General features: G+C 42.4%; 1 protein-coding gene across 23 annotated transcripts in view; it reads right to left on the bottom strand.

The window, feature by feature from the left end:
- LOC142197592 (uncharacterized) overlaps nucleotides 1–27,582 on the bottom strand; it is a 490,495-nt gene that overhangs the window by 199,650 nt on the left and 263,263 nt on the right. For 20 of the 23 annotated variants that reach the window (XR_012715324.1, XM_075267993.1, XM_075268011.1 and 17 more), the window contains 4 exons: nucleotides 5,296–5,343; nucleotides 4,043–4,069; nucleotides 2,853–2,879; nucleotides 1,878–1,904 (listed from right to left, as the gene is read on the bottom strand). Coding sequence is in view for 22 of the 23 variants with exons in the window: in XM_075267993.1 (XP_075124094.1) it covers nucleotides 1,878–1,904; nucleotides 2,853–2,879; nucleotides 4,043–4,069; nucleotides 5,296–5,343 (129 nt within the window). In the remaining variant the exon portion in view is untranslated. The remainder of the gene's footprint in view (nucleotides 1–1,877; nucleotides 1,905–2,852; nucleotides 2,880–4,042; nucleotides 4,070–5,295; nucleotides 5,344–27,582) is intronic. The other 3 variants (XM_075267998.1, XM_075267999.1, XM_075268007.1) reach the window with 3 other exon arrangements.

Genomic DNA, 27,582 nt, shown 5'->3' with positions numbered 1-27,582 from the left:
CACTGAGCTCTACTACAGCAGAGATGTAGCAGAGCTGAGTGTGTGCTGAGCTCTGCTACACCCGAGATGTAGCAGAGCTGAGTGTGCGCTGAGCTCTGCTACACCAGAGATGCATCTGCTACATCTCTGGTGTAGCAGAGCTCAGCGCACACTCAGCTCTGCTACATCTCGGGCGTAGAAGAGCTCAGCGCATATTCAGCTCTGCTACATCTCTGGTGTAGCAGAGCTCAGGCATGCTTCCCCTGCTATCCCAGTTGCATTCCAGGGTGTTGGCATCATTTCCTGGGGTGTCACAGTGGACTTGGTGACTCTCCTGAGTCAAAGTGTGGCTTCCCCTGAAACAAAGCATTTTTCCCCGTAGACTATAATGGGGTTCGATATTCGTTCGAATAGTCAAATATTGAGGGGCTACGCGAAACAAATATCAAATCTCTAATATTTCACTGTTCGTTCATCTCTAATAACTATGAAATAGCTAAACAGAATGTAAATGTAACACGTAGAGGACAATTCAAGGACTTATGTTCACTGTAAATTAGTCCAAGCATCAGAATGAACCAATATGAAATTTCAGAGACAAAAACTTAGGATAAGTACACATTCAGCTTTTATTATGCAGTTACTGAAACCAAAATTAGAAGGGAATTGAAAGTAAATAGAGAAGTTCTATCTGTCCTTCATTAGTTTTAGCCCTTTGTCATCCACATTTGTATTTAACTGCATCAAAAAGCCTGAACATGTGTCAATAGATTTTGTATGTAGCACCAACAATTAAAAGCTTTTATTCTTTTGGCACTGTGTTATTCACTTGCAGTTAACCTTGTGCCATAATGCTCATGACTGTGCCTGAGCTGTAAAGAATACAGTACAGCTATTATACTACTATACACCAGGTACTGTCTAGGGTAGTTCATAGCACTTGAACTGCACAGAAATTTTATTTTTTTAAAGCAACCAGCAAGGAAACTCTCAGAATTACATAAATCTAATATATACATCTTAAATATATACCTGCTTGTATGCAGGTATACTTAGTATTCACAATCCCAATTTAGCAGCAATTGGCATTCTCATAAAGCCATGTTCACAGAATTCAGCAGTTTTATTAGTAAGAGCTAAGCCGCAAGGGGTCGTCCACTTTATCTTTAGTTGCCGACATGTGCTGGAAACAATTCATTAAAATCACTTACTAATATAATTTTATCTGTGATCTTTAATAATGTCTGGAGTTTTACAGCACCTTTTCAGTCCAATCTTTCTCAAAGCCAGCATGGCCCTCTGTGATCTTACCTATTGACCAATATCCTCTATTAAATGGGTAGTCCTATTAACCACTAGATAAGGGATATGTGACATTGTTGGGGATCTGATCAGCAGCTCCCTCAATGATCAGGAGAATGTAACATTAATATCTCTTGCAGCTCCATGCCAGTGAATGGAGCAGGCAAACACACTGGCAGATCACAGGATTCTGCAGGGGCCTTTTAGTCCCACGTTCTCCTGTTTGCGGGGGGATTCAGTGGTTGATCCCTAGCATCGATAGAAGAAAAGTGTCTTTAGTAGAGCAGCCTTTTTAAATATCAATATGTAAGGCAAAGGAACATTAGTTTCCTTTGCCTTGCATAACACATTTCTGATGTGTAGATTACGGTGGCCGTCATGCTAAGTCATGCTAGGAATAGATCTCTGTACTGGCAATGAGGGAAATTGAATTAAACAAGGAGATTACTAAAGAACTCCAGTTGGTCTTATACAAATATATTGGTAAAAATCTGCATAAACTATTTCCAGCACATGTGAGAGGACAATAAAGTGGCTTACCCCTTTAGGTAGTGATAAACAACTGTATAGCACATTACTGAGTTTGGCTCACATACTTGTTTTCTTCAGTTTAGATATCTTTGCTGGGGAAAAAAATTATTAGCATGTTACCTGCATATGTCAAATAAATTAATGTACAGAACCAGGTTGGTCTATGTCGTATACATTTGTTACAAATAATATTGAATGCTTTATCTATTAAAGAAGTTGGTTAGGATTTGAAACTAATCCAACATTCCCATATTCCTCTGAATATTTATTTTGTCTTGGGTTCTAAAGAATTGATCCTCTGGTACGTTTTGGGCCAAACTTGTTTGGATAGAACTAGAAGTGAAAATATTATACTCTGGAGTCTCTTCAGATACCAAAGTATGATAGGAAGAGTTGTACTCAGGGTCACCATTGAGTCCTGTGATTGGGCCTCACCGGTCACATGGGGCTTTATAAGAATCAGGACATATGACCACCACGTGCGACCACTGAGGACCAACCACAGTAAAATGTGTTGCAGCCATAACAGGGTTGCTAGCATCAGAAAAACTGATTGGACACGTCATATGAAAGCTTATATAGGAATAGAACACATTGCAGGAAGGCCCTGCATATATATAACTTTTATAAACACTCAGGTACCGTTTAAGTTGGTTACAACTTTTCTATAACTCAGAAAATAAATATTTAAGAGGACCGTGAAATATCTAATAATTATTCATGATGATGGATACATTTATAATTATATCTAATATTTAAAATCGCTCCAATATCTCACCATTCAACATGTCATAACGATATATCCTTACCCTGGCAGGACTGATTGGACAGTGCTAGACTGTGTAGGGATACAGCGCCGAGTGGAAATACCCAGTTATCAATTTATTAATACATTTCTAGTAGGAACAGCAAAACCCAGGCTTATAAGAGAAGATGTTCCAGAATGGTTAAATTGTGGGAAATGTACTGTAGACATATCAGGAAGCTAAATGTAATCGCACTGTAATATCCATACTGACTATAATATACAGTGTTCCTACCTTTAACTGATGAGGGCTCTGGCTCTTCTGTAAAAAAAAAAAAAATCAATCATATAACTTCAGAATATTCTTCACATATTTTGTTTTTTTTCCACTGGTAAACCGGTATAAGAAGGATTTGCTTTCTTTTTTTATGGAAAAGCATAATGATATAATAATAATAATAATAATAATAATAATAATAATAATAATAATAATAATAAATGATTATAATAAATCTGTTCAAATGAAAGAATGGAACGTGTACAGTAGTAATGACATAAAAGAATAATATGAACATATTCTACATCTAATCAGAGCCATAAGCAACACCAGACAAGGCCAAATAAGCAGCTGCTTATTTTACAAAACGTGCTTGCTGCAATGTATCACAAATATCCATTCTTCACTTATTCATTATTGTGAAACTTGCAAAAAAGCATTTGCTGCCATACCAGCGCTTGAAATTTTTATTGTTTTTTTTGTCATTTTTTTTATACGGTAAGCAGGATATTATTCTAATTATATTTTCATTATTATTTAATTAAAATAATAATTTCCAAACAATACGTCCTCTACCATCTTCTTCTGCCGCATAGTATAATGTTGAAAGTGACTGCTGACATTATTTGGGACAGAAAGCATAGTGTTGCAGATACAAACCCTGAGAGCACAAACCGTGACTGCCCCCTGACTCAAATCCGAAAGAGGTTTAACCTCGTTGTCAGATCAGATCTGTAGATCACTGCAACAAAAATGTTTCTTATTCTAAGAGGGGACTGCTGAAGCATTTGCTCAGTGATGCTTCATCCATGTACCAGATAACCATAGGATTTGGTTATAGAGGTAATGTTACAGTATTTGCACCATAACACACAGGAACAGAGGACTGGTAGTAAGGTACATTGCAACCAATATCTTACAATTTTACAAATTGCGGAGAGGGTCTTTGTTTTTAATGTCATTGAAGGTCTAATTTAATAATGGAAAGAGATTTAAAGCAAATAATGGAAAGCAAATAAGCAACAGAACTAAATAAAAGTGTGATATCATGAGGATTACGGCGTCCATGACTTTTTTTACAGGATGCTCAAATACCTTATTCTGCCCCTGATTTAAATAAGGACAAATAAGATGCTAAGTGTTGTTAGTAAGGCATAAGCACTCAACTATAATTCACAGCTGAATATTAATGTTCTTTGTAGACATACTTGGTTTTTTCCTTCTCAAAATCTTAGCTGTAGGGAGAAATTTTCATATTGTAAACAATGACAAGCAAATAAATATTCTAAATGATTTTATTATATCAATTATTATTTTTAAAGATCTGTAATTATTTCCACTACCTGCAACTATTGTGTGGGTATATTTATATGATTCTGCATTATGAAGACCTCAAACAGTGTAACAGAACTGTAATATATCATCACTTCTTCCTTCCTCTAATGGTAATGAGAAGAATCTACTGACCCTGCACTAATATATACACCAAAACTGAAAAGTGAGATTCAGAAAACAGGAAGCGTCAGCCTTGTGTTCATTCTCCTATAGCTAATGTGAAAAATAAAATGTTTCAGGACTTTTATATGAAGTGTGAAATAAAAAAAAGTACAAATAAATAAATTAAAAGATTAGAAGAAAACTATTTTTAAAATTTTAATGATACAGTCTCCATGTCACACACATTTTCACCAAGTATTACATGTAAAAGTCTATTAGATTACACTGATGACTAGTTATGTTATAGTCATTGCTGTTCATGTACAGAAGTAGCCAACCTTAACATATTTGATTAAGAACTTATGAAGCCAGTTTAATATGATATCACAACCAAGGGGATCTAAAAAATACTTGAAATAAAACTGGCCAGGTGAACATCTGTAGCTAGCATGGAGTACACTACTAACTGAGCTATGGATCGAAGTATATTTAGAAGTTTCTAGTGGAAGAACACCTTAGCTAGATGGACCCAAACCACTGCTAAAGATATTGATGCAACTACAAAAGCGCAATTTTCACTGTCTGTCTCTAGTGCATACTTCACTATGTGATTCTGTAGTAGCTGATGGAAAGCTGGTGGATAGAAAATGCAACAAAAGTGCTATGTAGACTATAGCAAATGGTACTAGAATGGCCATGATATTACAACATACTAGGAGAACCCTTGGTGGGTTGCAATATAACCACTCAGCAATCACATATAAACACATACAAGTTATCAATCTGAGACCCAATATCACAAAATATTGTCTTGAATAGCTGATCATTTGATGATACACATATCTGGACATGTCCAGCCAACAGCAAAGATAAGGAAGGAAATTCTGTGAATATTATGCAGGATAACTTTTAAAGAATATAGATATTTCTTCAGTAGAATTGTGATATTCATTTGCACTGAAAAAATAAACCTTATTAATTTTATGGAAATATATATAATAATTTGCTTACTACTATGCCTTACCTTTTTTAGGTATTACTATAGATGGCTTCTCTTTGGGAACTTCTGGTTCTACAACAGTAAAAAAAGAACTTTTGGGTTAAACCATATGATCTATTCATACAAAGATATCTATTATAGTATAGAATGTTTCAGAATACAGCGAAAAGTCATTACTGCAACCTATTATGTCACCTTAATATTATTGATCTTCCCTTTAAGTACATGTGGCATTTACCTTATACACCTCCTTATTCAAGGGCAGTTTACAAAGATGTCATTTACAGTCATTATACCTTACTGATAGTAATTGGTGAACCTAGGTATTATTCACAAATATTTTTGAGGTTTGGCAGGAAGATTCCAGACTGAATTAGTTCAAACTAAGCCTGACATACAGAACAAACAATTGTTATGCCCTAAGGTCTCTGCAGGCCACAGATTATAAAACTGGAGCATTGCAAAGCCTTTCTTAGGCTTCACCAAGGCATCCTTTGGTGTTACTTTCTTCTTTGTGGGCAGTCTGCCATGTCTTCTGGCCTCTAGGTCATCACAGATCAACATGGTTTGATGGTATAGGCCTGAACGTTCATACTGGCCTCAGAGACCCCAGAATATAGTCATGGTGGATTCGCCCATCTCTATCTACCTGTAACAAAAATCAGTTCATCCACGAACGAGATACTTTAGTGGAATATTTATATACAACTAGAGGGAGGACCCGGCTTCGCACGGGAATATTACATTTTATGTTTGTGTAGTAGCCCCATAAGAAATGTCCAATTTTGCACTGGTTTATTTTGTATGTGGTTTGTCTGTATGTCCATAAGCGTCATGTGATTGTGTGTATCTCATTTTGGATATCAGTGAAAAACCTGTGATCAGTTGTTATGGATACCTGGAGTAAAGCTGTATTTAATCCTTCCCCGTGTAGTACTGTGTTTAGATGCAAGTATCTAATCCTTGTTGGTGTGGTACTGTGTGCAGATGCACATATCTAATCCTCCGGCGTATGGTACTGTGTGCAGATGTGCGTATCTAATCCTCCCCCGTGTGGCATTGTGTGAAGAGGCACGTATCTAATCCTCCGGTAAGTGAAACTGTGTGCAGACGTGTATATCTAATCTTACGGCATGTGGTACTATGTGCAGACGCACTTATCTAATCCTCTGGCGTGTGGTACTGTGTGCACACAGGTGTATCTAATCCTCTGGCATGTGGTACTGTGTGCAGATGCACGTATCTAATCCTCCCCCGTGTGGTACTGTGTGCTGAGACGCGTATCTAATTATCTGACATGTGGTACTGTGTGCAGAGGCATGTATCTAATCCTCCCCTGTGTGGTATTGTGTGAAGAGGCGCGTATCTAATCCTACGGCATGTGGAACTGTGTGTAGACGCACGTATCTAATCCTACAGCATGTGGTACTGTATGCAGACGTGTGTATCTAATCCTATGACGTGTACAACTGTGTGAAGATGTGCGTATCTAATCGTCTGACATGTGGAACTGTAAGCAGACGCGCGTATCTAATCCTACGGCATGTGGTACTGTGTGCACACGTGCTTATCTAATCCTCTGGTGTGTGGAACTGTGTGCTGATGCGCGTAGCTAATCCTCCCCTGTGTGGTATTGTGTGATGAGGCGTGTATCTAATCCTACGGCGAGTGGAACTGTGTGTAGACGCGCGTATCTAATCCTACGGCATGTGGTACTGTGTGCAGATGCGCGTATCTAATCCTCTTGCGTGTGGTACTGTGTATTGAGACGCGTATCTAATTCTCTGGCTTGTGGTACTGTGTGCAGAGGCTTGTATCTAATCCTCCAAAGTGTGGTACTGTATGCAGACACACGTATCTAATCCTTCCCTGTGTGGTATTGTGTGAAGAGTCGCATATCTAATCCTACGGCGTGTGGAACTGTGTGTAGACGCGCGTATCTAATCCTTTGGCATGTGGTACTGTGTGCAGATGCACGTATCTAATTCTTTCCTGTGTGGTACTGTGTGCTGATGCGCGTATCTAATTCTCTGGCTTGTGGTACTGTGTGCAGAGGCATGTATCTAATCCTCCAAAGTGTGGTACTGTATGCAGACACACGTATCTAATCCTCCCCTGTGTGGAACTGTGTGAAGAGGTGTGTATCTAATCCTACAGCATGTGGAACTGTGTGTAGATGCGCGTATCTAATCCTACAGCATTTGGTACTGTGTGCAGACGCGTGTATCTAATCCTCTATGTGTGGTACTGTGTGCTGAGACGCGTATATAATTCTCTGGCTTGTGGTACTGTGTGCAGAGGCATGTATCTAATCCTCCAAAGTGTGGTACTGTATGCAAACACATGTATCTAATACTCCCCTGTGTGGTATTGTGTGAAGAGGCATATATCTAATCCTACGGCATGTGGTACTGTGTGCAGACACGCGTATCTAATCCTCTGGCGTGTGGTACTGTGTGCAGATGCATGTTTCTAATCCTCTGGCATGTGGTACTGTGTGCAGATGCACGTATCTGATCCTCCCCTGTGTGGTACTGTGTGCAGATGCACATATCTAATCCTCTGGCATGTGGTACTGTGTGCAGATGTGCGTATCTAATCCTCCCCCGTGTGGTACTGTGTGCTGAGACATGTATGTAATTCTCTGGCTTGTGGTACTGTGTGCAGAGGCATGTATCTAATCCTCCAAAGTGTGGTACTGTGTGCAGACACACGTATCTAATCCTCCCCTGTGTGGTATTGTGTGAAGAGGTGCGTATCTAATCCTACGACATGTGGAACTGTGTGTAGACGCGCGGATCTAATCCTACGGCATGTGGTACTGTGTGCAGACGCGTGTATCTAATCCTCCCTGTGTGGTACTGTGTGCTGAGACGTGTATGTAATTCTATGGCTTGTGGTACTGTGTGCAGAGGCATGTATCTAATCCTCCAAAGTGTGGTACTGTGTGCAGACACACGTATCTAATCCTCCCCTGTGTGGTATTGTGTGAAACTATTGTGTGGAACTATGTGCAGATGCGTGTATCCAATCCTTTGGCATGTGGTACTGTGTGCAGACGCATGTATCCAATCCCCCGGCGTGTGGTACTTTGTTGAGACACGTGTATCTAATCCTTCGGCATGTGGAACTGTGCAGAAGTGCGTATTTAATCCTCTGGTTTGTGGGACTGTGTGCAGACGCGTGTATCTAATCCTATGGCGTGTGATACTGTGTGCTGATCTGTGTATCTAATCCTCTGATGCATGTATCTCAGTTTGGATATCAGTGTTCGGTTGTGTATGTGGAGTGACCATGTGTATTGCAGTTGGAATATGAGTGAAAGACTTGCAGGTTTGTATTGGCTAAAGGGGGGCATTGTGTTTGGAATGCTGTATCTCAGCAACGGTATGTCCGAGCGAGTTGGAGTCTCGTCTTAAACCTTCCCGGATATCTGAAGTATCTCTGTACCAAATTTGGTGAAGATCGGTCCAGTCGTTTGGTTTGCATTAAAGCACAGACAGACAGACAGACAGACAGACAGACAGACAGACAGAAATTCATTTTTATAATATAGGGAGATAGTCAAATTAAACACAATGATCTGCAATTTAAGCCTTGTTTTTCTTATGCGAAACAACAACTACACTAGCTGTGCTTTAATAAAGCTGAGCTAGAAGCAGCCAACTAGCAAACACTGAGAAATATATATATACATTTCTCAGATACAATCAAATGAATGCTATATATATTTATGGGAATGACCTTTCTTGTGTTAACGATTAAGCATTGTGAGAAGCCTCAGCAAACAGCTATAATCTTTAATGAAACCTAATAGTGAGCATTGAATTTCCCTGTAGCACTGCCACAGGAAAAATTAATTATATGTAGGGTTGAGCAATCGGGATCGGAAAGAATCGTATTCCAATCGGCGATCAAGTAAATTTCAGGATCGCAATTGGAATTCCGATCCCAATCTTTTCCGGTGGGATCAAGGTCGTAGGTTATTTCCCACGATGCTTGGCTACTGGCCAATCATTGTGGGAAAAGCTATAGTATCAAATGAGCGAGTACTATTCGAAACTCCCGTTTTGAATAGCACGCACCCATAGGAATGAATGTAAGCGGCTGTCACGCAGACTGCTGCGTCCATTAATTCCTATGGATTTACCACAGCCTGCCACTCTTCTGCTTCATCCCTGTTTTACTGTACACTCAACTCTGCTACATCTGCCACTGCCTGTTCTTTTCGCTCCTCTTCTGTTAGAGATGCTGGGAGAAGGCAGGGCTTGTGGCTTAGGAGAGTGTGGGCGGGTACTGGGAGGGGAGCGATGCACTCACGTCTCCCTGCCCACACTTTCCTAAGCCACAACAAGCCCTGACTACTCCCATAATCTCTAACACTAGCCTAGGGAGGTGGGGCGTGCATGGCGCTCTGAAGGCATGTCAATGAGAGAGGACTGGACCAACAAGAATGGGGAGCGGCAGCGGATCTGTGCAGGTAAGCGGACACCATAGGGGGCTAAGTAGCCGGGGGATTTTTTTTTTTTAACTACACAGCGTGGATTCCAAAAATTGAAACAATTTTTGGACTACATGCTGTGTAGTGAATAGGATAGTTTTTAAAATCCGATCTTTGATTATTTAAAAAAATACCATTGACTTACATTGGGATCGGGTTCGAATGGAAAATGATCGGATTTTAAAAACGATCTTGAAATTTCAAGATTGGCTCAACATTAATTGTATGTGTAAAGAAGGACAAGACAGCTCCTACAGAGTGAAAGGCACTTGATTTTAATCTCTTGCACCTCAAAAGATGAAGAACCTGAACAGAGGACCCTCCATTAATTCAAAGTTCTCTGAGTACAGTACTATATATGAAGTTGAGGATTGTAAACTAGACAATCCTTTCAAGTAGAGTTATAATCTACAGCATGTGTCATATAGCTGCGCTCAACCTAGTACTACTAGGTTATATAAAAAATATACTATTCTATGTTCCCATTTGGGAAATTATTGTATTTTTTTTACATGACAAAAATATATATGTCACAATTGGCTTCTTAATTTACTATATTGCTATTCGCTTTTACCCTTACAGACCATTCATCTAAGTAATTACTAAAGAATAATTACTTTCATTTGTGCTCTGATCATGATTTATTGAATATGCTGTTAAGTAATGTGATGAGTTTCTAGGTCATCTTTTTTTGGAAGTGAGCTAATTAGAAGATTAACTTCCATCTTTAGATCACTAACTGCGTGCATGAAATAATCTGGATGTGATGGATGGATGGATGGATAGAGATAGATAGATAGATAGATAGATAGATAGATAGATAGATAGATAGATAGATAGTATATATTTAAACAATTCCATGTAAAATCTCATTAAGTAATTCATATTGCATACAACATGTATCTGGCAGAAGTCTTCAATTACCAAGATAATAATGTGCCTTGTAATATTGAATTTCTCAGAGTGTAAAATATTTTGACATTGGTACATTAGCCATCAATAACATAATATTGTAATATGACCTAATTAGAGATGAGCGAACACTAAAATGTTCGAGGTTCGAAATTCGATTCGAACAGCCGCTCAATGTTCGTGTGTTCGAACGGGTTTCGAACCCCATTATAGTCTATGGGGAACAGATACTCGTTAAGGGGGAAACCCAAATCCGTGTCTGGAGGGTCACCAAGTCCACTATGACACCCCAGGAAATGATGCCAACACCTCTGGAATGACACTGGGACAGCAGGGGAAGCATGTCTGGGGGCATCTAACACACCAAAGACCCTCTATTACCCCAACATCACAGCCTAACAACTACACACTTTACACACTCAATACCACCTCTCTGACAGTAGGAAAACACCTTGAAACATGTGTATTTGGCACTTGCAGTGAGGAGAGCTTGTCACCAGCAGTGAATTTGGCCCTTGTAGTAAGTTGAGGTTGGCACCAACATTTGTTTTGAAAATCAGGGTGGATTGAGCCTCTAACCAGCAGAGTTTGGGCAAATTCATGGTGGAGGGAGCCTCTAAAAACCCCAGTTTGGACCAATTCATGGTGGAGGGAGCCTCTAACCAGCCCAGTTTGGGCAAATTCATGGTGGAGGGAGCCTCTAAAAAACCCAGTTTGGACCAATTCATGGTGGAGGGAGCCTCTAACCAGCCCAGTTTGGGCAAATTCATGGTGGAGGGAGCCTCTAACCAGCCCAGTTTGGACCAATTAATGGTGGAGGGAGCCTCTAACCAGCCCAGTTTGGACCAATTAATGGTGGAGGGAGCCTCTAACCACCCCAGTTTGGACCAATTCATGGTGGAGGGAGCCTCTAACCAGCCCAGTTTGGACCAATTCATGGTGGAGGGAGCCTCTAAAAAACCCAGTTTGGACCAATTCATGGTGGAGGGAGCCTCTAAACAGCCCAGTTTGGGCAAATTCATGGTGGAGGGAGCCTCTAAAAAACCCAGTTTGGACCAATTCATGGTGGAGGGAGCCTCTAACCAGCCCAGTTTGGACCAATTAATGGTGGAGGGAGCCTCTAAACAGCCAAGTTTGGACCAATTCATGGTGGAGGGAGCCTCTAAAAAACCCAGTTTGGACCAATTCATGGTGGAGGGAGCCTCTAAACAGCCCAGTTTGGGCAAATTCATGGTGGAGGGAGCCTCTAAAAAACCCAGTTTGGACCAATTCATGGTGGAGGGAGCCTCTAACCAGCCCAGTTTGGACCAATTAATGGTGGAGGGAGCCTCTAAACAGCCAAGTTTGGACCAATTCATGGTGGAGGGAGCCTCTAAAAACCCCAGTTTGGACCAATTCATGGTGGAGGGAGCCTCTAACCAGCCCAGTTTGGACCAATTAATGGTGGAGGGAGCCTCTAACCACCCCAGTTTGGACCAATTCATGGTGGAGGGAGCCTCTAAAAACCCCAGTTTGGACCAATTCATGGTGGAGGGAGCCTCTAACCAGCCCAGTTTGGGCAAATTCATGGTGGAGGGAGCCTCTAAACAGCCCAGTTTGGGCAAATTCATGGTGGAGGGAGCCTCTAACCAGCCCAGTTTGGACCAATTAATGGTGGAGGGAGCCTCTAACCAGCCCAGTTTGGACCAATTAATGGTGGAGGGAGCCTCTAACCACCCCAGTTTGGACCAATTCATGGTGGAGGGAGCCTCTAAAAACCCCAGTTTGGACCAATTCATGGTGGAGGGAGCCTCTAAAAACCCCAGTTTGGACCAATTCATGGTGGAGGGAGCCTCTAACCAGCCCAGTTTGGGCAAATTCATGGTGGAGGGAGCCTCTAAACAGCCCAGTTTGGGCAAATTCATGGTGGAGGGAGCCTCTAACCAGCCCAGTTTGGACCAATTAATGGTGGAGGGAGCCTCTAACCAGCCCAGTTTGGACCAATTAATGGTGGAGGGAGCCTCTAACCACCCCAGTTTGGACCAATTCATGGTGGAGGGAGCCTCTAAAAACCCCAGTTTGGACCAATTCATGGTGGAGGGAGCCTCTAACCAGCCCAGTTTGGGCAAATTCATGGTGGAGGGAGCCTCTAAACAGCCCAGTTTGGGCAAATTCATGGTGGAGGGAGCCTCTAACCAGCCCAGTTTGGACCAATTAATGGTGGAGGGAGCCTCTAACCAGCCCAGTTTGGACCAATTAATGGTGGAGGGAGCCTCTAACCACCCCAGTTTGGACCAATTCATGGTGGAGGGAGCCTCTAAACAGCCAAGTTTGGACCAATTCATGGTGGAGGGAGCCTCTAAAAACCCCAGTTTGGACCAATTCATGGTGGAGGGAGCCTCTAACCAGCCCAGTTTGGACCAATTAATGGTGGAGGGAGCCTCTAACCACCCCAGTTTGGACCAATTCATGGTGGAGGGAGCCTCTAAAAACCCCAGTTTGGACCAATTCATGGTGGAGGGAGCCTCTAACCAGCCCAGTTTGGGCAAATTCATGGTGGAGGGAGCCTCTAAACAGCCCAGTTTGGGCAAATTCATGGTGGAGGGAGCCTCTAACCAGCCCAGTTTGGACCAATTAATGGTGGAGGGAGCCTCTAACCAGCCCAGTTTGGACCAATTAATGGTGGAGGGAGCCTCTAACCACCCCAGTTTGGACCAATTCATGGTGGAGGGAGCCTCTAAACAGCCAAGTTTGGACCAATTCATGGTGGAGGGAGCCTCTAACCAGCCCAGTTTGGGCAAATTCATGGTGGAGGGAGCCTCTAAACAGCCCAGTTTGGGCAAATTCATGGTGGAGGGAGCCTCTAACCAGCCCAGTTTGGACCAATTAATGGTGGAGGGAGCCTCTAACCAGCCCAGTTTGGACCAATTAATGGTGGAGGGAGCCTCTAACCAGCCCAGTTTGGACCAATTAATGGTGGAGGGAGCCTCTAACCACCCCAGTTTGGACCAATTCATGGTGGAGGGAGCCTCTAAAAAACCCAGTTTGGACCAATTCATGGTGGAGGGAGCCTCTAAACAGCCCAGTTTGGGCAAATTCATGGTGGAGGGAGCCTCTAAACAGCCCAGTTTGGGCAAATTCATGGTGGAGGGAGCCTCTAACCAGCCCAGTTTGGACCAATTAATGGTGGAGGGAGCCTCTAACCAGCCCAGTTTGGACCAATTCATGGTGGAGGGAGCCTCTAAACAGCCCAGTTTGGGCAAATTCATGGTGGAAGGAGCCTCTAACCAGCAGAGTTGTGGGAAAGCAGGGTGGAGGGAGCCTCTAACCAGCAGAGTTGGTGGAAATCAGGGTGGAGGGAGCCTCTAACCAGCAGAGTTGGGGGAAATCATGTTGGAGGGAGCCTAGTATTAGCAGAATTGTGCAACGCTTATGGTGGATGAGTATGAGGATGCGGAGGAATTGGAGAGGTTGAGTACAGACATGGAGTTTCATGTTGGGGTGCTTTACACAGGTGGGCACAAAAATGAAGGCTCTATCCAGTGGTGGTTCATTTTTATCAAAGTGAGCCGGTCGGCACTCTCAGCTGACAGACGGGTGCGCTTGTCAGTGATGATGCCACCGGCTGCACTGAACACCCTCTCAGATAGGACGCTGGCGGCAGGACAGGACAGCACCTCCAAGGCATATAGGGCAAGTTCAAGCCACAGGTCCAACTTCGACACCCAATACGTGTAGGGCGCAGAGGGGTCGGAGAGGACAGGGCTGTGGTCGGAAAGGTATTCCCGCAACATGCGCCTATACTTCTCACGCCTGGTGACACTAGGACCCTCCGTGGCGGCACTTTGGCGAGGGGGTGCCATCAAGGTGTCCCAGACCTTAGACAGTGTGCCCCTCGTTTGTGTGGACCGGTGAGAACTTGGTTGCCTACTGGAGGAACTGCCCTCCCTGCCGCCACTGTCACATGCTGGAAACATCTCCATCATATTCTGCACCAATTGCCTGTGGCAAGCATTGATGCGATTGGCCCTCCCCTCTACCGGAATAAAAGACGAGATGTTGTTTTTATACCGGGGGTCAAGGATAGCAAAGATCCAGTACTGGTTGTCCTCCATGATTTTGACAATACGCTTGTCGGTTGTAAAGCACCCCAACATGAACTCAGCCATGTCTGCCACAGTGTTAGTTGGCATGACTCCTCTGGCCCCACCGGAAAGTTCAATCTCCATTTCCTCCTCATCCTCCATGTCTACCCATCCGCGCTGCAACAATGGGACGATTCGAAGTTGCCCGGAAGCCTCCTGTATCACCATCACATCATCGGACAACTCTTCTTCCTCCTCCTCCTCCTCCTCCATTAAACGCAGTGAAGCGGACAGATGTGTGGACCTACTCTCCAGCTGTGACGGATCGGATGCTATCCCTAACTCCTCTGTGTGATCTGAGTTATCCCTGATGTCAATCAGGGATTCTCTCAGAACACACAAGAGCGGGATTGTAAGGCTCACCATCGCATCCTCAGAGCTCACCCTCCTTGTGGACTCCTCAAAGACCCGTAGGATGTCACAAAGGTCTCTCATCCATGGCCACTCATGGATGTGAAACTGAGGCAGCTGACTTTGTGGCACCCTAGGGTTTTGTAGCTGGTATTCCATCAAAGGTCTCTGCTGCTCAACCACTCTATTCAACATCTGAAACGTTGAGTTCCAGCGTGTGGGGACGTCGCACAAAAGCCGGTGTTGTGGCACATGCAGGCGTTGCTGGAGAGATTTTAAGCTAGCAGCGGCTACTGTCGACTTGCGAAAGTGGGCGCACATGCGCCGCACTTTCACCAGTAGCTCTGGAACATTGGGGTAGCTCTTTAGGAAACGTTGCACCACTAGGTTGAAGACGTGGGCCAGGCATGGAACATGTTGGAGTCCGGCAAGCTCCAGAGCTGCTACCAGGTTCCGGCCGTTATCACAAACGACCATGCCTGGGCCCAGGTGCAGCGGCTCAAACCATATTGCCGTCTCATCGAGGAGGGCATCCCTCACCTCGGAGGCAGTGTGCTGTCTGTCCCCCAAGCTGATCAGCTTCAGCACAGCCTGCTGACGTCTACCAACGCCAGTGCTGCAACGTTTCCAACTCGTAGCTGGGGTCAATCTAACAGCGGAGGAGGAGGCGGTGGCGGAGGAGGAGGCGGTGGCGGAGGAGGAGGCGGTAGAGGAGGAGGAGGAGGGGGGTGTTCTTCTCGTGTCCCTGCCAGGAATGTTAGGCGGGGAGACGAGGTACACCGGGCCAGTTTGGGAAGCAGTCCCAGCCTCAACTACATTCACCCAGTGTGCCGTCAGTGAAATGTAGCGTCCCTGTCCGCATGCACTTGTCCACGCGTCGGTGGTCAAGTGGACCTTTGTGCAAAGCGCGGAACTAAGGGCCCGCCTGATGTTGAGTGACACGTGCTGGTGCAAGGCGGGGACGGCACACCGGGAGAAGTAGTGACGGCTAGGGACGGCATAGCGAGGTGCCGCAGTTGCCATCAGGTCCAAGAAGGCGGGAGTTTCAACAAGCCGGAACGCCAACATCTCCTGGGCCAGCAGTTTAGCGATGTTGGCGTTCAAGGCTTGCGCGTGTGGGTGGTTAGCAGTGTATTTCTGCCGCCGCTCCAATGTCTGAGAGATGGTGGGTTGTTGTAAAGAAACGCCTGATGGTGCCTTTGATGGTGCAGGAGAAGGAGATAAGACAGGACCAGGGGAGGATGAGGTAGAAGTCAACAAAGTGGCGGAGGCAGATGAAGTGGTGTCCTGGCTCGTCCTCTGGAGTGCATCGCCAGCACAGTCAGCAGTGGCAGTGGCAGAGGCAGAGGCAGAGGCAGTGGCAGTGGCGTGAACGGCAGGCGGCCTTTGTCCTGCCGTTGCTGCCTGCCACTGATTCCAGTGCTTGGATTCCAAATGACGGCGCATTGAAGTGGTGGACAGGTTGCTCTTCTCAGAGCCCCTAATCAATTTCGAGAGGCAAATTGTGCAGACAACACTATATCTGTCCTCGGCGCATTCCTTGAAAAAACTCCACACCTTCGAGAAACGTGCCCTCGAGGTGGGAGTTTTTCGGGGCTGGGTACGAACTGGAACATCTTGGGAGATTCCGGGTGTGGCCTGGCTTCGCCTAAGCTGCTGACCTCTGCCTCTGCCTCTAGCTACCCTTTTTGGTGCTGCACCTGCCTCAACATCCACACTACTTTCCCCGCTTGACATCCCCCCTGTCCAGGTCGGGTCAGTGTCCTCATCATCCACCACTTCCTCTTCCAACTCCTGTCTCATCTCCTCCTCCCGCACAATGCGCCAGTCAACTGGATGCCCTGACGGCAACTGCGTCACATCATCGTCGATGAGGGTGGGTTGCTGGTCATCCACCACCAAATCGAACGGAGATGGAGGAGACTCTAGTGTTTGAGCATCTGGACACAGATGCTCCTCTGTTAGGTTCGTGGAATCGTGACGTGGAGAGGCAGGTTGAGGGACAATGAAAGGAGCGGAGAACAGCTCTGGGGAGCAGGGACAGTTTGGGTTATTGTTCTGTAAAGCTTCGGAATTTTGGGAGGAAGGAAGACAAGACTGTTGGGTAATAGGAGGAGAGGAGGCAGAGTCTGACTGGCTGCTGGACAATGTGCTGTAAGCGTTCTCTGACAGCCATTGCAAGACCTGTTCCTGGTTCTCGGGCCTACTAAGGTTTGTACCCTGCAGTTTAGTTAATGTGGCAAGCAACCCTGGCACTGTGGAGTGGCGCAATGCTTGCTGCCCCACAGGAGTAGGCACGGGACGCCCTGTGGCTTCACTGCTACCTTGCTCCCCAGAACCATTCCCCCGACCTCGCCCACGGCCTCGTCCACGTCCCTTTCCGGGAGCCTTGCGCATTTTGAATTCCTAGTTAGAAATTGGCACTGTATACCAGTAGTAAAAATTGTGGGTGCACGTAACCCCAATATATTCTTTGAATTACCAGTCAGACACTGGCACTATATGGCAGTAGCAAGAAATGAGGGTATTTGTATTCCCAATATATTCTTTGAATTCCCAGTCAGACAATGGCACTGTATACCAGTAGTAAAAATTGTGGGTGCACGTAACCCCAATATATTCTTTGAATTCCCAGTCAGACACTGGCACTATATGGCAGTAGCAAGAAATGAGGGTATTTGTATTCCCAATATATTCTTTGAATTCCCAGTCAGACAATGGCACTGTATACCAGTAGTAAAAATTGTGGGTGCACGTAACCCCAATATATTCTTTGAATTCCCAGTCAGACACTGGCACTATATGGCAGTAGCAAGAAATGAGGGTATTTGTATTCCCAATATATTCTTTGAATTCCCAGTCAGACAATGGCACTGTATACCAGTAGTAAAAATTGTGGGTGCACGTAACCCCAATATATTCTTTGAATTCCCAGTCAGACACTGGCACTATATGGCAGTAGCAAGAAATGAGGGTATTTGTATTCCCAATATATTCTTTGAATTCCCAGTCAGACAATGGCACTGTATACCAGTAGTAAAAATTGTGGGTGCACGTAACCCCAATATATTCTTTGAATTACCAGTCAGACACTGGCACTATATGGCAGTAGCAAGAAATGAGGGTATTTGTATTCCCAATATATTCTTTGAATTCCCAGTCAGACAATGGCACTGTATACCAGTAGTAAAAATTGTGGGTGCACGTAACCCCAATATATTCTTTGAATTACCAGTCAGACACTGGCACTATATGGCAGTAGCAAGAAATGAGGGTATTTGTATTCCCAATATATTCTTTGAATTCCCAGTCAGACAATGGCACTGTATACCAGTAGTAAAAATTGTGGGTGCACGTAACCCCAATATATTCTTTGAATTACCAGTCAGAAACTGGCACTATATGGCAGTAGCAAGAAATGAGGGTATTTATAACCCCAATATATTCTTTGAATTCCCAGTCAGACAATGGCACTGTATACCAGTAGTAAAAATTGTGGGTGCACGTAACCCCAATATATTCTTTGAATTACCAGTCAGAAACTGGCACTATATGGCAGTAGCAAGAAATGAGGGTATTTGTATTCCCAATATACTCTTTGAATTCCCAGTCAGACAATGGCACTGTATACCAGTAGTAAAAATTGTGGGTGCACGTAACCCCAATATATTCTTTGAATTCCCAGTCAGAAACTGGCACTATATGGCAGTAGCAAGAAATGAGGGTATTTGTATTCCCAATATATTCTTTGAATTCCCAGTCAGACAATGGCACTGTATACCAGTAGTAAAAATTGTGGGTGCACGTAACCCCAATATATTCTTTGAATTACCAGTCAGACACTGGCACTATATGGCAGTAGCAAGAAATGAGGGTATTTGTATTCCCAATATATTCTTTGAATTCCCAGTCAGACAATGGCACTGTATACCAGTAGTAAAAATTGTGGGTGCACGTAACCCCAATATATTCTTTGAATTCCCAGTCAGACACTGGCACTATATGGCAGTAGCAAGAAATGAGGGTATTTGTATTCCCAATATATTCTTTGAATTCCCAGTCAGACAATGGCACTGTATACCAGTAGTAAAAATTGTGGGTGCACGTAACCCCAATATATTCTTTGAATTCCCAGTCAGACACTGGCACTATATGGCAGTAGCAAGAAATGAGGGTATTTGTATTCCCAATATATTCTTTGAATTCCCAGTCAGACAATGGCACTGTATACCAGTAGTAAAAATTGTGGGTGCACGTAACCCCAATATATTCTTTGAATTCCCAGTCAGACACTGGCACTATATGGCAGTAGCAAGAAATGAGGGTATTTGTATTCCCAATATATTCTTTGAATTCCCAGTCAGACAATGGCACTGTATACCAGTAGTAAAAATTGTGGGTGCACGTAACCCCAATATATTCTTTGAATTACCAGTCAGACACTGGCACTATATGGCAGTAGCAAGAAATGAGGGTATTTGTATTCCCAATATATTCTTTGAATTCCCAGTCAGACAATGGCACTGTATACCAGTAGTAAAAATTGTGGGTGCACGTAACCCCAATATATTCTTTGAATTACCAGTCAGACACTGGCACTATATGGCAGTAGCAAGAAATGAGGGTATTTGTATTCCCAATATATTCTTTGAATTCCCAGTCAGACAATGGCACTGTATACCAGTAGTAAAAATTGTGGGTGCACGTAACCCCAATATATTCTTTGAATTACCAGTCAGAAACTGGCACTATATGGCAGTAGCAAGAAATGAGGGTATTTATAACCCCAATATATTCTTTGAATTCCCAGTCAGACAATGGCACTGTATACCAGTAGTAAAAATTGTGGGTGCACGTAACCCCAATATATTCTTTGAATTACCAGTCAGAAACTGGCACTATATGGCAGTAGCAAGAAATGAGGGTATTTATAACCCCAATATATTCTTTGAATTCCCAGTCAGACAATGGCACTGTATACCAGTAGTAAAAATTGTGGGTGCACGTAACCCCAATATATTCTTTGAATTACCAGTCAGAAACTGGCACTATATGGCAGTAGCAAGAAATGAGGGTATTTGTATTCCCAATATACTCTTTGAATTCCCAGTCAGACAATGGCACTGTATACCAGTAGTAAAAATTGTGGGTGCACGTAACCCCAATATATTCTTTGAATTCCCAGTCAGAAACTGGCACTATATGGCAGTAGCAAGAAATGAGGGTATTTGTATTCCCAATATATTCTTTGAATTCCCAGTCAGACAATGGCACTGTATACCAGTAGTAAAAATTGTGGGTGCACGTAACCCCAATATATTCTTTGAATTCCCAGTCAGACACTGGCACTATATGGCAGTAGCAAGAAATGAGGGTATTTGTATTCCCAATATATTCTTTGAATTCCCAGTCAGACAATGGCACTGTATACCAGTAGTAAAAATTGTGGGTGCACGTAACCCCAATATATTCTTTGAATTCCCAGTCAGACACTGGCACTATATGGCAGTAGCAAGAAATGAGGGTATTTGTATTCCCAATATATTCTTTGAATTCCCAGTCAGACAATGGCACTGTATACCAGTAGTAAAAATTGTGGGTGCACGTAACCCCAATATATTCTTTGAATTACCAGTCAGACACTGGCACTATATGGCAGTAGCAAGAAATGAGGGTATTTGTATTCCCAATATATTCTTTGAATTCCAGTCAGACAATGGCACTGTATACCAGTAGTAAAAATTGTGGGTGCACGTAACCCCAATATATTCTTTGAATTACCAGTCAGACACTGGCACTATATGGCAGTAGCAAGAAATGAGGGTATTTGTATTCCAATATATTCTTTGAATTCCCAGTCAGACAATGGCACTGTATACCAGTAGTAAAAATTGTGGGTGCACGTAACCCCAATATATTCTTTGAATTACCAGTCAGACACTGGCACTATATGGCAGTAGCAAGAAATGAGGGTATTTGTATTCCCAATATATTCTTTGAATTCCCAGTCAGACAATGGCACTGTATACCAGTAGTAAAAATTGTGGGTGCACGTAACCCCAATATATTCTTTGAATTCCCAGTCAGACACTGGCACTATATGGCAGTAGCAAGAAATGAGGGTATTTGTATTCCCAATATATTCTTTGAATTCCCAGTCAGACAATGGCACTGTATACCAGTAGTAAAAATTGTGGGTGCACGTAACCCCAATATATTCTTTGAATTCCCAGTCAGACACTGGCACTATATGGCAGTAGCAAGAAATGAGGGTATTTGTATTCCCAATATATTCTTTGAATTCCCAGTCAGACAATGGCACTGTATACCAGTAGTAAAAATTGTGGGTGCACGTAACCCCAATATATTCTTTGAATTCCCAGTCAGACACTGGCACTATATGGCAGTAGCAAGAAATGAGGGTATTTGTATTCCCAATATATTCTTTGAATTCCCAGTCAGACAATGGCACTGTATACCAGTAGTAAAAATTGTGGGTGCACGTAACCCCAATATATTCTTTGAATTACCAGTCAGAAACTGGCACTATATGGCAGTAGCAAGAAATGAGGGTATTTGTATTCCCAATATATTCTTTGAATTCCCAGTCAGACAATGGCACTGTATACCAGTAGTAAAAATTGTGGGTGCACGTAACCCCAATATATTCTTTGAATTACCAGTCAGAAACTGGCACTATATGGCAGTAGCAAGAAATGAGGGTATTTGTATTCCCAATATATTCTTTGAATTCCCAGTCAGACAATGGCACTGTATACCAGTAGTAAAAATTGTGGGTGCACGTAACCCCAATATATTCTTTGAATTACCAGTCAGAAACTGGCACTATATGGCAGTAGCAAGAAATGAGGGTATTTGTATTCCCAATATATTCTTTGAATTCCCAGTCAGACAATGGCACTGTATACCAGTAGTAAAAATTGTGGGTGCACGTAACCCCAATATATTCTTTGAATTCCCAGTCAGACACTGGCACTATATGGCAGTAAGCAAGAAATGAGGGTATTTGTATTCCCAATATATTCTTTGAATTCCCAGTCAGACAATGGCACTGTATACCAGTAGTAAAAATTGTGGGTGCACGTAACCCCAATATATTCTTTGAATTCCCAGTCAGACACTGGCACTATATGGCAGTAGCAAGAAATGAGGGTATTTGTATTCCCAATATATTCTTTGAATTCCCAGTCAGACAATGGCACTGTATACCAGTAGTAAAAATTGTGGGTGCACGTAACCCCAATATATTCTTTGAATTCCCAGTCAGACACTGGCACTATATGGCAGTAGCAAGAAATGAGGGTATTTGTATTCCCAATATATTCTTTGAATTCCCAGTCAGACAATGGCACTGTATACCAGTAGTAAAAATTGTGGGTGCACGTAACCCCAATATATTCTTTGAATTCCAGTCAGACACTGGCACTATATGGCAGTAGCAAGAAATGAGGGTATTTGTATTCCCAATATATTCTTTGAATTCCCAGTCAGACAATGGCACTGTATACCAGTAGTAAAAATTGTGGGTGCACGTAACCCCAATATATTCTTTGAATTACCAGTCAGACACTGGCACTATATGGCAGTAGCAAGAAATGAGGGTATTTGTATTCCCAATATATTCTTTGAATTCCCAGTCAGACAATGGCACTGTATACCAGTAGTAAAAATTGTGGGTGCACGTAACCCCAATATATTCTTTGAATTACCAGTCAGACACTGGCACTATATGGCAGTAGCAAGAAATGAGGGTATTTGTATTCCCAATATATTCTTTGAATTCCCAGTCAGACAATGGCACTGTATACCAGTAGTAAAAATTGTGGGTGCACGTAACCCCAATATATTCTTTGAATTACCAGTCAGAAACTGGCACTATATGCAGTAGCAAGAAATGAGGGTATTTATAACCCCAATATATTCTTTGAATTCCCAGTCAGACAATGGCACTGTATACCAGTAGTAAAAATTGTGGGTGCACGTAACCCCAATATATTCTTTGAATTACCAGTCAGAAACTGGCACTATATGGCAGTAGCAAGAAATGAGGGTATTTATAACCCCAATATATTCTTTGAATTCCCAGTCAGACAATGGCACTGTATACCAGTAGTAAAAATTGTGGGTGCACGTAACCCCAATATATTCTTTGAATTACCAGTCAGAAACTGGCACTATATGGCAGTAGCAAGAAATGAGGGTATTTGTATTCCCCAATATATTCTTTGAATTCCCAGTCAGACAATGGCACTGTATACCAGTAGTAAAAATTGTGGGTGCACGTAACCCCAATATATTCTTTGAATTACCAGTCAGAAACTGGCACTATATGGCAGTAGCAAGAAATGAGGGTATTTGTATTCCCAATATATTCTTTGAATTCCCAGTCAGACAATGGCACTGTATACCAGTAGTAAAAATTGTGGGTGCACGTAACCCCAATATATTCTTTGAATTACCAGTCAGACACTGGCACTATATGGCAGTAGCAAGAAATGAGGGTATTTGTATTCCCAATATATTCTTTGAATTCCCAGTCAGACAATGGCACTGTATACCAGTAGTAAAAATTGTGGGTGCACGTAACCCCAATATATTCTTTGAATTACCAGTCAGACACTGGCACTATATGGCAGTAGCAAGAAATGAGGGTATTTGTATTCCCAATATATTCTTTGAATTCCCAGTCAGACAATGGCACTGTATACCAGTAGTAAAAATTGTGGGTGCACGTAACCCCAATATATTCTTTGAATTACCAGTCAGACACTGGCACTATATGGCAGTAGCAAGAAATGAGGGTATTTGTATTCCCAATATATTCTTTGAATTCCCAGTCAGACAATGGCACTGTATACCAGTAGTAAAAATTGTGGGTGCACGTAACCCCAATATATTCTTTGAATTCCCAGTCAGACACTGGCACTATATGGCAGTAGCAAGAAATGAGGGTATTTGTATTCCCAATATATTCTTTGAATTCCCAGTCAGACAATGGCACTGTATACCAGTAGTAAAAATTGTGGGTGCACGTAACCCCAATATATTCTTTGAATTCCCAGTCAGACACTGGCACTATATGGCAGTAGCAAGAAATGAGGGTATTTGTATTCCCAATATATTCTTTGAATTCCCAGTCAGACAATGGCACTGTATACCAGTAGTAAAAATTGTGGGTGCACGTAACCCCAATATATTCTTTGAATTCCCAGTCAGACACTGGCACTATATGGCAGTAGCAAGAAATGAGGGTATTTGTATTCCCAATATATTCTTTGAATTCCCAGTCAGACAATGGCACTGTATACCAGTAGTAAAAATTGTGGGTGCACGTAACCCCAATATATTCTTTGAATTACCAGTCAGACACTGGCACTATATGGCAGTAGCAAGAAATGAGGGTATTTGTATTCCCAATATATTCTTTGAATTCCCAGTCAGACAATGGCACTGTATACCAGTAGTAAAAATTGTGGGTGCACGTAACCCCAATATATTCTTTGAATTACCAGTCAGACACTGGCACTATATGGCAGTAGCAAGAAATGAGGGTATTTGTATTCCCAATATATTCTTTGAATTCCCAGTCAGACAATGGCACTGTATACCAGTAGTAAAAATTGTGGGTGCACGTAACCCCAATATATTCTTTGAATTACCAGTCAGAAACTGGCACTATATGGCAGTAGCAAGAAATGAGGGTATTTGTATTCCCAATATACTCTTTGAATTCCCAGTCAGACAATGGCACTGTATACCAGTAGTAAAAATTGTGGGTGCACGTAACCCCAATATATTCTTTGAATTACCAGTCAGAAACTTGGCACTATATGGCAGTAGCAAGAAATGAGGGTATTTGTATTCCAATATACTCTTTGAATTCCCAGTCAGACAATGGCACTGTATACCAGTAGTAAAAATTGTGGGTGCACGTAACCCCAATATATTCTTTGAATTACCAGTCAGAAACTGGCACTATATGGCAGTAGCAAGAAATGAGGGTATTTGTATTCCCAATATATTCTTTGAATTCCCAGTCAGACAATGGCACTGTATACCAGTAGTAAAAATTGTGGGTGCACGTAACCCCAATATATTCTTTGAATTCCCAGTCAGACACTGGCACTATATGGCAGTAGCAAGAAATGAGGGTATTTGTATTCCAATATATTCTTTGAATTCCCAGTCAGACAATGGCACTGTATACCAGTAGTAAAAATTGTGGGTGCACGTAACCCCAATATATTCTTTGAATTCCCAGTCAGACACTGGCACTATATGGCAGTAGCAAGAAATGAGGGTATTTGTATTCCCAATATATTCTTTGAATTCCCAGTCAGACAATGGCACTGTATACCAGTAGTAAAAATTGTGGGTGCACGTAACCCCAATATATTCTTTGAATTCCCAGTCAGACACTGGCACTATATGGCAGTAGCAAGAAATGAGGGTATTTGTATTCCCAATATATTCTTTGAATTCCAGTCAGACAATGGCACTGTATACCAGTAGTAAAAATTGTGGGTGCACGTAACCCCAATATATTCTTTGAATTCCAGTCAGACACTGGCACTATATGGCAGTAGCAAGAAATGAGGGTATTTGTATTCCCAATATATTCTTTGAATTCCCAGTCAGACAATGGCACTGTATACCAGTAGTAAAAATTGTGGGTGCACGTAACCCCAATATATTCTTTGAATTACCAGTCAGACACTGGCACTATATGGCAGTAGCAAGAAATGAGGGTATTTGTATTCCCAATATATTCTTTGAATTCCCAGTCAGACAATGGCACTGTATACCAGTAGTAAAAATTGTGGGTGCACGTAACCCCAATATATTCTTTGAATTACCAGTCAGACACTGGCACTATATGGCAGTAGCAAGAAATGAGGGTATTTGTATTCCAATATATTCTTTGAATTCCCAGTCAGACAATGGCACTGTATACCAGTAGTAAAAATTGTGGGTGCACGTAACCCCAATATATTCTTTGAATTACCAGTCAGAAACTGGCACTATATGGCAGTAGCAAGAAATGAGGGTATTTATAACCCCAATATATTCTTTGAATTCCCAGTCAGACAATGGCACTGTATACCAGTAGTAAAAATTGTGGGTGCACGTAACCCCAATATATTCTTTGAATTACCAGTCAGAAACTGGCACTATATGGCAGTAGCAAGAAATGAGGGTATTTATAACCCCAATATATTCTTTGAATTCCCAGTCAGACAATGGCACTGTATACCAGTAGTAAAAATTGTGGGTGCACGTAACCCCAATATATTCTTTGAATTACCAGTCAGAAACTGGCACTATATGGCAGTAGCAAGAAATGAGGGTATTTGTATTCCCAATATACTCTTTGAATTCCCAGTCAGACAATGGCACTGTATACCAGTAGTAAAAATTGTGGGTGCACGTAACCCCAATATATTCTTTGAATTACCAGTCAGAAACTGGCACTATATGGCAGTAGCAAGAAATGAGGGTATTTGTATTCCCAATATATTCTTTGAATTCCCAGTCAGACAATGGCACTGTATACCAGTAGTAAAAATTGTGGGTGCACGTAACCCCAATATATTCTTTGAATTACCAGTCAGACACTGGCACTATATGGCAGTAGCAAGAAATGAGGGTATTTGTATTCCCAATATATTCTTTGAATTCCCAGTCAGACAATGGCACTGTATACCAGTAGTAAAAATTGTGGGTGCACGTAACCCCAATATATTCTTTGAATTACCAGTCAGACACTGGCACTATATGGCAGTAGCAAGAAATGAGGGTATTTGTATTCCCAATATATTCTTTGAATTCCCAGTCAGACAATGGCACTGTATACCAGTAGTAAAAATTGTGGGTGCACGTAACCCCAATATATTCTTTGAATTCCCAGTCAGACACTGGCACTATATGGCAGTAGCAAGAAATGAGGGTATTTGTATTCCCAATATATTCTTTGAATTCCCAGTCAGACAATGGCACTGTATACCAGTAGTAAAAATTGTGGGTGCACGTAACCCCAATATATTCTTTGAATTACCAGTCAGACACTGGCACTATATGGCAGTAGCAAGAAATGAGGGTATCTTGTATTCCCAATATATTCTTTGAATTCCCAGTCAGACAATGGCACTGTATACCAGTAGTAAAAATTGTGGGTGCACGTAACCCCAATATATTCTTTGAATTCCCAGTCAGACACTGGCACTATATGGCAGTAGCAAGAAAATCTGACTCGCGGTATTTGTATTCCCAATATATTCTTTGAATTCCCAGTCAGACAAATGGCACTGTATACCAGTAGTAAAAAATTGTGGGTGCACGTAACCCAATATATTCTTTGAATTACCAGTCAGACACTGGCACTATATGGCAGTAGCACGAAAA

This window comes from Leptodactylus fuscus, chromosome 3 (genome assembly GCF_031893055.1).
Source record: "Leptodactylus fuscus isolate aLepFus1 chromosome 3, aLepFus1.hap2, whole genome shotgun sequence".
NCBI lineage: Eukaryota > Metazoa > Chordata > Amphibia > Anura > Leptodactylidae > Leptodactylus > Leptodactylus fuscus.
The sequence above is the reverse complement of the archived record's forward strand: the minus strand, read 5'-3'. Positions and strand labels throughout refer to the sequence as shown.